At 41.0% G+C, this 12,676-nt stretch overlaps 1 protein-coding gene across 7 annotated transcripts in view; it reads left to right on the top strand.

The window, feature by feature from the left end:
• Positions 1-12,676, top strand: part of CBR4 (carbonyl reductase 4) — a 232,346-nt gene that overhangs the window by 37,413 nt on the left and 182,257 nt on the right. For all 7 annotated transcript variants that reach the window (XM_086962412.1, XM_086962413.1, XM_086962417.1 and 4 more), the window contains one exon: positions 12,352-12,472. In XM_086962412.1, the coding sequence (XP_086818538.1) occupies positions 12,352-12,472 (121 nt within the window). The remainder of the gene's footprint in view (positions 1-12,351; positions 12,473-12,676) is intronic.

Below are 12,676 nucleotides of genomic sequence, written 5' to 3'. Positions count from 1 at the left end.
ATTCCTCAGAGTGGTCCTTTCGTGCCTCGAATCTGCCTAAGCGCCACCGCCTGTGGTTCAACATGCAGGGCATACATAATTGGATCTGGCAGACATCACTGTCTTTTGTAGAGCATTTTGTTGATAACATCCTGTAAGCGAAGACTCTGCAATGAGGAGAGGAGTTTAAGCCTAAAATCATATATACAGTGAATCCTCCATTCATCTTGATTGGTACTGCCGAAATGAAGGTCACCTCCAGAGTCCAATTCCTTCATGGCGTCCTTTAGGGTGGACACCTCATTCATATGGGGATTGATCTGAAACATAACAGAGAACAGACAATGGTGTTTCCAGTGGGTTGAGAAACGTGGGCTGAAGCCCTTTTTAATCACCATGTACTTACTAACATTTGCACATTGTGCATCATTCTTGTCTAGAATCACTTTAGATAAAACACTGTTGTCCTTGGTCAGCAGGGAGGGAGGCCTGTAGAAACCACTCATCTCAGCTTTTTTTTCTGGCTTCAGTAACAAAATTCTAGTGTCATCTCACAAAGTGACCTTAGCATATGTTCTCTATAAACCTAATGTAGGTTGGTGGCTAATAGATCTTAATATGCTGAACAAAACTTTTGGTCAGAGTTTCTAGTTTCAAAACTTCAACATCTCATTTCTCTAGCAATGACTCATATTAGCATAGGAGATTTGAAAACCTGTGTTCATGGTCTCTTCATTATCATTCTTACGGCAAGACAAATCTATCTTTGCAGTACTCCCTGTTAAACAACCTTGCTACTAATGTACTAGGATGTTCTGGTTTCCGGTACCTCCTAGCAACAACGCCTACCCGAAATGTCTAACTTTTCTGTTGTTGTGTTCTGAAAACCTTTGAAGACAGGGTTAAGACAAATGTTTCCCTTCATGCACCTACAAGGCTTCAACAAATGACCATGTTATTAAAAAGAGGTTCCCCCTGCCTAGAGGCGCACACTGCACCAGAATACAGAGCTTTGTGCTATAGATCCACCCCAGCACATAACACTGTTGAGTGGAATTATGAGAGACTTGCATAGATCACAATGTTTGCAAGTTGTGGTTGTGTCCCTCCCAAGACACTACAGGAATTGTGCATCACCCCACTTGCTACTTCCACCTCCATTAGGTGCCATCTTCACTGGCCGTTTCAAGAATAGAGCCACCCAATAATCCCACCGGGACTGGGTAATATCAGATAGATAAGCTAAATGTCCAGGTAGGAATCATTCAAAATAACCACTTTGCATTTATAAGTGTCACCTGAGTGATCACACAAATCAGTAGAGTAACCAAAGGGCTTATATCAAAAATATATTCAGTTTATTTTTGATTCTCAATTTTTAGTTTTTAAATATATGACAGAAATTTCAGAACTGGCAACAGACAGACTAACATAACATGTAAACTGAATGGTAGTCTACATACACCTACAGCATAGTATGTGGCTATGTTCTCTAGACCACATCAAAGTAAGTATTTACACATAAGAATTCACAAATCAATTTATACAGTGAATTATACAGTGTATTGCATGTCAGGTGTTAAGCGTCGACGTTTCGGTCCATGCTGGTCAGGTCGATCCGTCGGACCATCTTCAGGACAAAAGACGTTGCGCAGCAATGTCTAGTACAAACACAATAATAACAATAATAAACCCTGAGGCACACGGAGACCAATATCCAGCTCAACACGAAAACCAACACAAAAAACCAACAAAGTGATAAAAAGGTGAACCGTGAAACCAAATCACGAGTTAGATAATATAAATATCACCGCATGCAACACTCACCGTATGCACCCATAAGTGGGTTCAAAATTAGTGGGGTGATGTATCTCTGTAACTTATACCATAAATCTCACCGCATGCAACAGTAACCGCATGTAACCACAAGTGAACATGTAGGTTCGAAATTAGTGGGCTGATTTATCTACAACTAGTTCCAGAAATTCTCAAGACCAGAATGACTGAGCAATACTCACAAGAAATAAAACGCCACCCAGGTCGTTCTGTCTTTAAATCAAAACAAAACAAAATCACATGAATTCCAAAGGGACATTTCTAAAAACTGCCTACAACTGCGTTACCCTGCACCAATGCACCAAATAGCCAGGGACCAACTTACATGTGAAACTGTCGCCACGGGATCTACAAACAAATTACAAGGGGAACATTAGCGAGTCCGCCTGCACAACCAAGCAAGTAGCAATTCAAAAAGCGGACCTGGCTTCAGAAACGGGGCAGGTGAGTGAAACTTACTGTAACAGCAGCTATGCGCCGGCTCTCAAGAGTCCGTGCTTAGTTCCCGGTGAATACTCGGGACGCCAGGAGATCGCCACCTCTCACGTGGTTAAGTAGAATGACGACATCGCGGCCCGTTAGAGCGGCGGCCATCTTAGCCTAGTCAGCAGAGGCAGTAGGATAGTATATAACTCAGAGTCACAATAATAGCAGATAACGAAAGCGGTCAACTAAGTGCAAAAACCGTGTTCATACTAAGCTTACAACCACTGTGGTGTTTAACAATAGAAAATAATTAAAATTATAATTAGAAGTATAATTATAAATGCCGGAAAAATAGCAACAGCCAACTAGGGCTCCTACATAATTGTACAGAAAGTGAGGGCAAATAGTATCCACAATGACCATTGAGAGACCAATAGTCTTTAATCTTTAAACAGCATATACAGGCATGTACAACAGGCGTGAAACCAGTCAAGTAAGAGTGGCTAAATTATGCCATTCAATAAGGCTATTAAGCCCATTTTCGACCGTATCACACAGCCAAATCAGTTTGTTTTCCCTTTGTGTCAGTAATCTTTCGACATTGGGTCTTCTCCTTGTGCCTCTTACACATTCTATTACATACCATTTCATATCAGTTGGAGCATGAGACATGTTAGTGAAGTGCTCTACTAGTGGTGCTGTCATAACTTTACATCTGATACGGGACTGGTGTTGAGTGATCCGCTTTCTTATTTCTTGCGTTGTTTTACCAATGTAATAGAGGTCACATGGGCAATGGATACAGTAGACCACATTTTTGGTCAGACAGTTAGAATGATGTTTAAACAAAAATGTTTTTCCGTTAATGCAGCAAGTTTTTATAGCCTGGGTGGTGGCGCAAGCAGTGCAGCTACCACAAGGGAAGTGTCCCACAATAGGAGCCAAACCCCAAATGTTTGGGAGGGTGTTAGGTTTAGGCTCAGTGTAAGCCCTAACCAGATGATCCCTTAGGTTTCTTCCCCTTTTGAACGCAAATCTTGGCATAGCCAATTGGGGTTCAACTTTTTTTATCAGATGCCAATTGCTTCTGATAATTTTGGTTATTGCTGTCGATTCTGTACCAAAAGTCAAGACACATGTAGTCTGCTCAGTAATAGGCTCAGAAACTCTCGACTAATTTTTCTGCAGTAGGGCTTGTCGGTCGTAAAACCAGGCACGCTTCATTGCGTGTTTTACCAGCCGATAGGGATATGAACGCATCACCAGTTTCTCTTGAAGTACTTTGGCCTCCCGGAAATAATCCTCCCTTCTGGTACAATTCCTCCGAATCCGGAGGAACTGGCCAAAAGGGAGGTTATCTCGTAAACTACGGGGATGATGACTGCTGTATTTTAGGAGTGTGTTACGAGCCGTCGGTTTGGTATATAAACAGACGGCCAGTGTCCCATCAACATGCATGATATTTAGATCAAGAAAACTGATGCTGTTAGCATCATTTTCCAAGGTAAACTGTAAGTTCGTGTCCTTTGTATTCAGCCATCGATGAAAATCTTTTAATTCAGATTGTGTGCCATCCCAAACTATACAGACATCGTCGATGTACCTTAAGTAGTTTGCCAGATGTGTTACAAAAGGATTGTTGTTAAAAACTACTTGCTCCTCAAAGTTTGCAACAAACAAATTCGCTATTGTGGGGGCAAAAACCGCCCCCAAGGCCACGCCCTTCAGTTGCACAAAAAAATCATTATTGAAAAGGAAATAATTTTCATACAGTGCAATTCTAGCACACTCGGTGATAAACCAGGTAGGTACTTGGTGGGGCCGTGTACGAGTCTCTAAGATGTTGTGAATCATTTCTACTGCTTCTGCCTGTTGTATATTGGTGTATAGACTTTCGATGTCCATTGTAGCCAGGATGTTAGATTCTGGACTATAATGGACACCTTCAAGTGTAATAATAACGTCCCTACTGTCTTGAGTGAATGATCTCGTATTAGGGACAAAGGGCTTCAAAAAATGATCCACATATTCTGCCAGCGGTTGCAGCACCGACTGGCAGCCGGCCACTATAGGTCTTCCAGGCGGATGCTGGCTATTCTTATGGATCTTGGGAAGCGTATAAAACGCTGGGATACTGAAATCATCTTTATTCATGTATTCAAACTCCTTTTTACTGATCCATAATCCCTCATAGCCCTTAGTGGTCAAGGTCAAGATAAGTTTTCTAATTCTGGTAGTAGGGTCACAGGGGAGCTTTTTATAGTGGTCAGGATTGGCAAGTTGTCTCAAAGCCTCTTGATCATATGAGATTTTATCCTGTAAGATGATCCCACCGCCTTTGTCGGCCGGCTTGACCACTAGGTCTTCGCGTTCGGCCAATGTTTTAATGGTAGACATGTCAACCTTAGACAGATTGAACTTCACAAACTTTCTGTTTTGGAAGAGCTGTTCAATTTCCGTCAAAACCACATTCTCAAAAGCGAATATTTCTTTTGGAACCAAATTATTTGCCGGGAAGAATGTTGAAGGACACTTCAGGCCACTGATATTCATAGGCATATTGATGGTAGTTTTGTGAAAGAAGTGTTTTAATCTTAAGGTTCTGAAGAATCTATGTGTCTCAACCAAAATAGAAAAAAGGTCATTCCGATTCGTAGGTACAAATGAAAGGCCATGGCTCAGCACTTCAACTTCTCTAGTACTTAATTGGTACGAGGAAAAATTAAAGATGGGTACAACCTCCTTATTCGAGTGGTTTGTCATGATGGTATTTATATTCGGTGTCGTGCTTACCACTCGTAATAGTTGTTCCGGGTCTGTCTGAACCCCGGAGTATACTGGTTGCGAAACCAGCCTCGTCTGGGGTTCCGAGCCCGTCCTCTGTGTGGCGCCTGACCTCTTCCTAAAAAAGGAGTAGAATTATTACCTCTATTTGGCCTAAAAGAGGACGTAGATCTATTCAAGTTATCCTCAGAATTAGAGGAGCCTGAATCTGAAAAAGTGGTGTGCTTGGGTCCTTGGTACCCTTGATTGTTTGTCTGCTGGAAGAAGTCTTTTTTTAGATAAGGATAAGTACGTTCACGGCTGTAATTTCTCAGATCTTTTTGCAGTTTCTCTGTTTTCTTGAGGATATTAATCCGTTGAAACTCAGCTATAGTAAGATCAAGTTTACTCAAAAAATCATTCGCATCAGTAATTGCAGGGTCTTCACGTATTTGTTTCTCTAAGTCAGCGATTTCAGTCTTAAGTTTATCAATAAGTCGTGTCGCTGTCTCTATACTTAGCACCATCCAACTTATGGAACATTTGTTAGAAACAAAACTGAATCCGGTCTTATATTCCTCGTCTTCTACAAAAATGCAAGGTATATTTCTAACTTGTAAGCCTATAGGGATGATGTTATTTGCGAGGCAGTCTCTTAGAAATTTAGCGTGCAATTCAGTGCGAATTAATTTTTTGTGCAATCTTTCGAAATTATTGCGTAGTGTACTTTGTACCGAGCTAGGGCCACTGGTATTAGGTTGGGGACCCAAAAGAGATGGTCCACCTGCGATTGTTTTGATGTAATCGTCTGTGTAGGTGATGGTTTCAAGTTCCGACATTTAGATGATTGCACCCCAATTTAATGTGTTAAACAAAACAATATATACACTTTACAAGAAAACATACACAAATATAACAAGAAATGTAACAGAACATGTGTGAGCTGACATATATACTCCAACGTAAACGACAAACCACTTGTATAAAGGGCCCTTGCAGACAGCGTCTGCGCTAAGTAACAGTTTCAAGAATAGAGCCACCCAATAATCCCACCGGGACTGGGTAATATCAGATAGATAAGCTAAATGTCCAGGTAGGAATCATTCAAAATAACCACTTTGCATTTATAAGTGTCACCTGAGTGATCACACAAATCAGTAGAGTAACCAAAGGGCTTATATCAAAAATATATTCAGTTTATTTTTGATTCTCAATTTTTAGTTTTTAAATATATGACAGAAATTTCAGAACTGGCAACACACAGACTAACATAACATGTAAACTGAATGGTAGTCTACATACACCTACAGCATAGTATGTGGCTATGTTCTCTAGACCACATCAAAGTAAGTATTTACACATAAGAATTCACAAATCAATTTATACAGTGAATTATACAGTGTATTGCATGTCAGGTGTTAAGCGTCGACGTTTCGGTCCATGCTGGTCAGGTCGATCCGTCGGACCATCTTCAGGACAAAAGACGTTGCGCAGCAATGTCTAGTACAAACACAATAATAACAATAATAAACCCTGAGGCACACGGAGACCAATATCCAGCTCAACACGAAAACCAACACAAAAAACCAACAAAGTGATAAAAAGGTGAACCGTGAAACCAATTCACGAGTTAGATAATATAAATATCACCGCATGCATTTTTTGAGTAAACTTGATCTTACTATAGCTGAGTTTCAACGGATTAATATCCTCAAGAAAACAGAGAAACTGCAAAAAGATCTGAGAAATTACAGCCGTGAACGTACTTATCCTTATCTAAAAAAAGACTTCTTCCAGCAGACAAACAATCAAGGGTACCAAGGACCCAAACACACCACTTTTTCAGATTCAGGCTCCTCTAATTCTGAGGATAACTTGAATAGATCTACGTCCTCTTTTAGGCCAAATAGAGGTAATAATTCTACTCCTTTTTTAGGAAGAGGTCAGGCGCCACACAGAGGACGGGCTCGGAACCCCAGACGAGGCTGGTTTCGCAACCAGTATACTCCGGGGTTCAGACAGACCCGGAACAACTATTACGAGTGGTAAGCACGACACCGAATATAAATACCATCATGACAAACCACTCGAATAAGGAGGTTGTACCCATCTTTAATTTGTCCTCGTACCAATTAAGTACTAGAGAAGTTGAAGTGCTGAGCCATGGCCTTTCATTTGTACCTACGGATCGGAATGACCTTTTTTCTATTTTGGTTGAGACACATAGATTCTTCAGAACCTTAACATTAAAACACTTCTTTCACAAAACTACCATCAATATGCCTATGAATATCAGTGGCCTGAAGTGTCCTTCAACATTCTTCCCGGCAAATAATTTGGTTCCAAAAGAAATAATCACTTTTGAGAATGTGGTTTTGACGGAAATTGAACAGCTCTTCCAAAACAGAAAGTTTGTGAAGTTCAATCTGTCTAAGGATGACATGTCTACCATTAAAACATTGGCCGAACGCGAAGACCTAGTGGTCAAGCCGGCCGACAAAGGCGGTGGGATCATCTTACAGGATAAAATCTCATATGATCAAGAGGCTTTGAGACAACTTGCCAATCCTGACCACTATAAAAAGCTCCCCTGTGACCCTACTACCAGAATTAGAAAACTTATCTTGACCTTGACCACTAAGGGCTATGAGGGATTATGGATCAGTAAAAAGGAGTTTGAATACATGAATAAAGATGATTTCAGTATCCCAGCGTTTTATACGCTTCCCAAGATCCATAAGAATAGCCAGCATCCGCCTGGAAGACCTATAGTGGCCGGCTGCCAGTCGGTGCTGCAACCGCTGGCAGAATATGTGGATCATTTTTTGAAGCCCTTTGTCCCTAATACGAGATCATTCACTCAAGACAGTAGGGACGTTATTATTAAACTTGAAGGTGTCCATTATAGTCCAGAATCTAACATCCTGGCTACAATGGACATCGAAAGTCTATACACCAATATACAACAGGCAGAAGCAGTAGAAATGATTCACAACATCTTAGAGACTCGTACACGGCCCCACCAAGTACCTACCTGGTTTATCACCGAGTGTGCTAGAATTGCACTGTATGAAAATTATTTCCTTTTCAATAATGATTTTTTTGTGCAACTGAAGGGCGTGGCCATGGGGGCGGTTTTTGCCCCCACAATAGCGAATTTGTTTGTTGCAAACTTTGAGGAGCAAGTAGTTTTTAACAACAATCCTTTTGTAACACATCTGGCAAACTACTTAAGGTACATCGACGATGTCTGTATAGCTTGGGATGGCACACAATCTGAATTAAAAGATTTTCATCGATGGCTGAATACAAAGGACACGAACTTACAGTTTACCTTGGAAAATGATGCTAACAGCATCAGTTTTCTTGATCTAAATATCATGCATGTTGATGGGACACTGGCCGTCTGTTTATATACCAAACCGACGGCTCGTAACACACTCCTAAAATACAGCAGCCATCATCCCTGTAGTTTACGAGATAACCTCCCTTTTGGCCAGTTCCTCCGGATTCGGAGGAATTGTACCAGAAGGGAGGATTATTTCCGGGAGGCCAAAGTACTTCAAGAGAAACTGGTGATGCGTGCATATCCCTATCGGCTGGTAAAACACGCAATGAAGCGTGCCTGGTTTTACGACCGACAAGCCCTACTGCAGAAAAATCAGTCGAGAGTTTCTGAGCCTATTACTGAGCAGACTACATGTGTCTTGACTTTTGGTACAGAATCGACAGCAATAACCAAAATTATCAGAAGCAATTGGCATCTGATAAAAAAAGTTGAACCCCAATTGGCTATGCCAAGATTTGCGTTCAAAAGGGGAAGAAACCTAAGGGATCATCTGGTTAGGGCTTACACTGAGCCTAAACCTAACACCCTCCCAAACATTTGGGGTTTGGCTCCTATTGTGGGACACTTCCCTTGTGGTAGCTGCACTGCTTGCGCCACCACCCAGGCTATAAAAACTTGCTGCATTAACGGAAAAACATTTTTGTTTAAACATCATTCTAACTGTCTGACCAAAAATGTGCTCTACTGTATCCATTGCCCATGTGACCTCTATTACATTGGTAAAACAACGCAAGAAATAAGAAAGCGGATCACTCAACACCAGTCCCGTATCAGATGTAAAGTTATGACAGCACCACTAGTAGAGCACTTCACTAACATGTCTCATGCTCCAACTGATATGAAATGGTATGTAATAGAATGTGTAAGAGGCACAAGGAGAAGACCCAATGTCGAAAGATTACTGACACAAAGGGAAAACAAACTGATTTGGCTGTGTGATACGGTCGAAAATGGGCTTAATAGCCTTATTGAATGGCATAATTTAGCCACTCTTACTTGACTGGTTTCACGCCTGTTGTACATGCCTGTATATGCTGTTTAAAGATTAAAGACTATTGGTCTCTCAATGGTCATTGTGGATACTATTTGCCCTCACTTTCTGTACAATTATGTAGGAGCCCTAGTTGGCTGTTGCTATTTTTCCGGCATTTATAATTATACTTCTAATTATAATTTTAATTATTTTCTATTGTTAAACACCACAGTGGTTGTAAGCTTAGTATGAACACGGTTTTTGCACTTAGTTGACCGCTTTCGTTATCTGCTATTATTGTGACTCTGAGTTATATACTATCCTACTGCCTCTGCTGACTAGGCTAAGATGGCCGCCGCTCTAACGGGCCGCGATGTCGTCATTCTACTTAACCACGTGAGAGGTGGCGATCTCCTGGCGTCCCGAGTATTCACCGGGAACTAAGCACGGACTCTTGAGAGCCGGCGCATAGCTGCTGTTACAGTAAGTTTCACTCACCTGCCCCGTTTCTGAAGCCAGGTCCGCTTTTTGAATTGCTACTTGCTTGGTTGTGCAGGCGGACTCGCTAATGTTCCCCTTGTAATTTGTTTGTAGATCCCGTGGCGACAGTTTCACATGTAAGTTGGTCCCTGGCTATTTGGTGCATTGGTGCGGGGTAACGCAGTTGTAGGCAGTTTTTAGAAATGTCCCTTTGGAATTCATGTGATTTTGTTTTTTTTTTATTTAAAGACAGAACGACCTGGGTGGCGTTTTATTTCTTGTGAGTATTGCTCAGTCATTCTGGGCTTGAGAATTTCTGGAACTAGTTGTAGATAAATCAGCCCACTAATTTCGAACCTACATGTTCACTTGTGGTTACATGCGGTTACTGTTGCATGCGGTGAGATTTATGGTATAAGTTACAGAGATACATCACCCCACTAATTTTGAACCCACTTATGGGTGCATACGGTGAGTGTTGCATGCGGTGATATTTATATTATCTAACTCGTGATTTGGTTTCACGGTTCACCTTTTTATCACTTTGTTGGTTTTTTGTGTTGGTTTTCGTGTTGAGCTGGATATTGGTCTCCGTGTGCCTCAGGGTTTATTATTGTTATTATTGTGTTTGTACTAGACATTGCTGCGCAACGTCTTTTGTCCTGAAGATGGTCCGACGGATCGACCTGACCAGCATGGACCGAAACGTCGACGCTTAACACCTGACATGCAATACACTGTATAATTCACTGTATAAATTGATTTGTGAATTCTTATGTGTAAATACTTACTTTGATGTGGTCTAGAGAACATAGCCACATACTATGCTGTAGGTGTATGTAGACTACCATTCAGTTTACATGTTATGTTAGTCTGTCTATTGCCAGTTCTGAAATTTCTGTCATATATTTAAAAACTAAAAATTGAGAATCAAAAATAAACTGAATATATTTTTGATATAAGCCCTTTGGTTACTCTACTGATTTGTGTGATCACTCAGGTGACACTTATAAATGCAAAGTGGTTATTTTGAATGATTCCTACCTGGACATTTAGCTTATCTATCTTCACTGGCCAGCGTTGGAAAATGCGGTTGGCTCTGCTCATGAATTCCCTCAAGTAAACTAAGGAATCAAGATGTCTGGTTTAACGCTTTCTGCACCTGTGCAAAGGGAGAGACTATATTTCTGATGCTGTATTCTAATGATGGCTTTGACTTACCATCAAATAGTAAAAGAGTCAGGGTGGTCTCAAGAACTCTCACGTCAGAGCAACTCCCATGATGTGACACTGCAAAGTTCTCCATCTATTAGGAGGCAGAAACCACCCAACATGGTGGACAGAATTGTTGGCTGTATGAGACACAAAGACCAGGGTAGAGCTTGAGGTGTTACCTTGTAATGGAATCCGCACACAAAAAAATGAATGTACTTGCCCCGTGGTATGATAAATAACCGTACCAGAGTCTGCAGACCAAAAGATTGATCATGATGCAAGAACATAGGCTGCCCTTTGTTAAAATGTGAGGATCTACATAATGGTGACAGTTGATCTCATCTGGTACAAATGAGTCCGAAGAATGTATTGTAATTTCCTAGGTCGGGAAGTAGTTGAAGCAACACCGGTCTCACTTCAAGGGAAAATACATATTCAATGACTGGATGCTATGCTTCTGATAGACACATGACTGTCTGTCACCACATCAGCGACCCGGATTGGTGTCACTACAATGCATGCTTTTACATCGCATGCCTTTACAACGCGGTTTTTACCACGCAGTCCATTACAACGCATAATGCTTTTAGGCGCTGGATAGTGAATTATTTAATTTACTATTCCAACTCCAGTCCCCGTGGATAGCAGGGAAGGTGTTGGATAGTAAATTAAATATATTCCCTATCCTAGAGCGCCCCCCAGCGCAATGCGTTGTAATGGTATGTGTTGTAATGGTTGCGATGTAATGGTAGTGCGTTGTAAAAAATGCGTTGTAAGTGATGTTCCCCCAGCGACCCAGGTCAACAGGTGGAAACTGGAACCATATTGTATGTTCCCCACAAAACATGTTTACTACTACCGAGCCATCCCAATACACCTCTTAAGAACCTTCAAAACAATCATGGATAATGGCGAGACAGAAATCAGTGTGAAAATATTATTTATCCCAGCCAACATGTGCATTCTTTTTAGCTGCTGCAGAACCGAAAGGAGAATAATTTGGAGTGATTATGCTGAAAACTGGGCCATTTACCAGACATTGAAGTGTGGAGTTGGGCTATCCACACAGGATTATCACTTACTCTTGGTAGTAGATCTAATTTATACTCGCCAGGTGTTAAAGAACATTGCATTCTCTCCCCGCAAGTTGGTGCTATTTACAAACTGTTTCAAATAGACAGCACAAACAAAACATTGGTTGTTAATTTTAAGCATCCTATCTTTTAAGTGATGGTATTGATCCAGGTTATGTTTTTTTTAGCTGAATATAATGCAAAGTTCATTGAGATTTTTATGTAGTTATGGTGCCAATGTTTGTTTTTTAATGCAGCAGGTCATCTTGCTCTGAGGTGTGATGTTGCCCAAGAAAAAGATGTTCATAATGCATTTGATGAGATCGAAAACAAGTTGGGCAGCATTAACTATCTGGTAAATGCAGCTGGAACCAATAGGTGAGCATTGACGTTTAGCAAAGCTAACAGGTAACTTAACGTCTAATGATTTACAACTGCCTTCAGAAATTAAGGAGGAAAACCGTCTTCAAACTTAAACATCATGACACTAGTGTGTTTTCTTGCCACTGGACTATTGAAATTACTCACTCCGAATATGTACTCATAATGTGTCAGTGTTTAGTGCAGTTTAGTCTATTACAC

This window comes from Lissotriton vulgaris, chromosome 3_1, assembly GCF_964263255.1.
Source record: "Lissotriton vulgaris chromosome 3_1, aLisVul1.2, whole genome shotgun sequence".
In the NCBI taxonomy this organism is placed as follows: Eukaryota; Metazoa; Chordata; class Amphibia; order Caudata; family Salamandridae; genus Lissotriton; species Lissotriton vulgaris.
The sequence above is the reverse complement of the archived record's forward strand: the minus strand, read 5'-3'. Positions and strand labels throughout refer to the sequence as shown.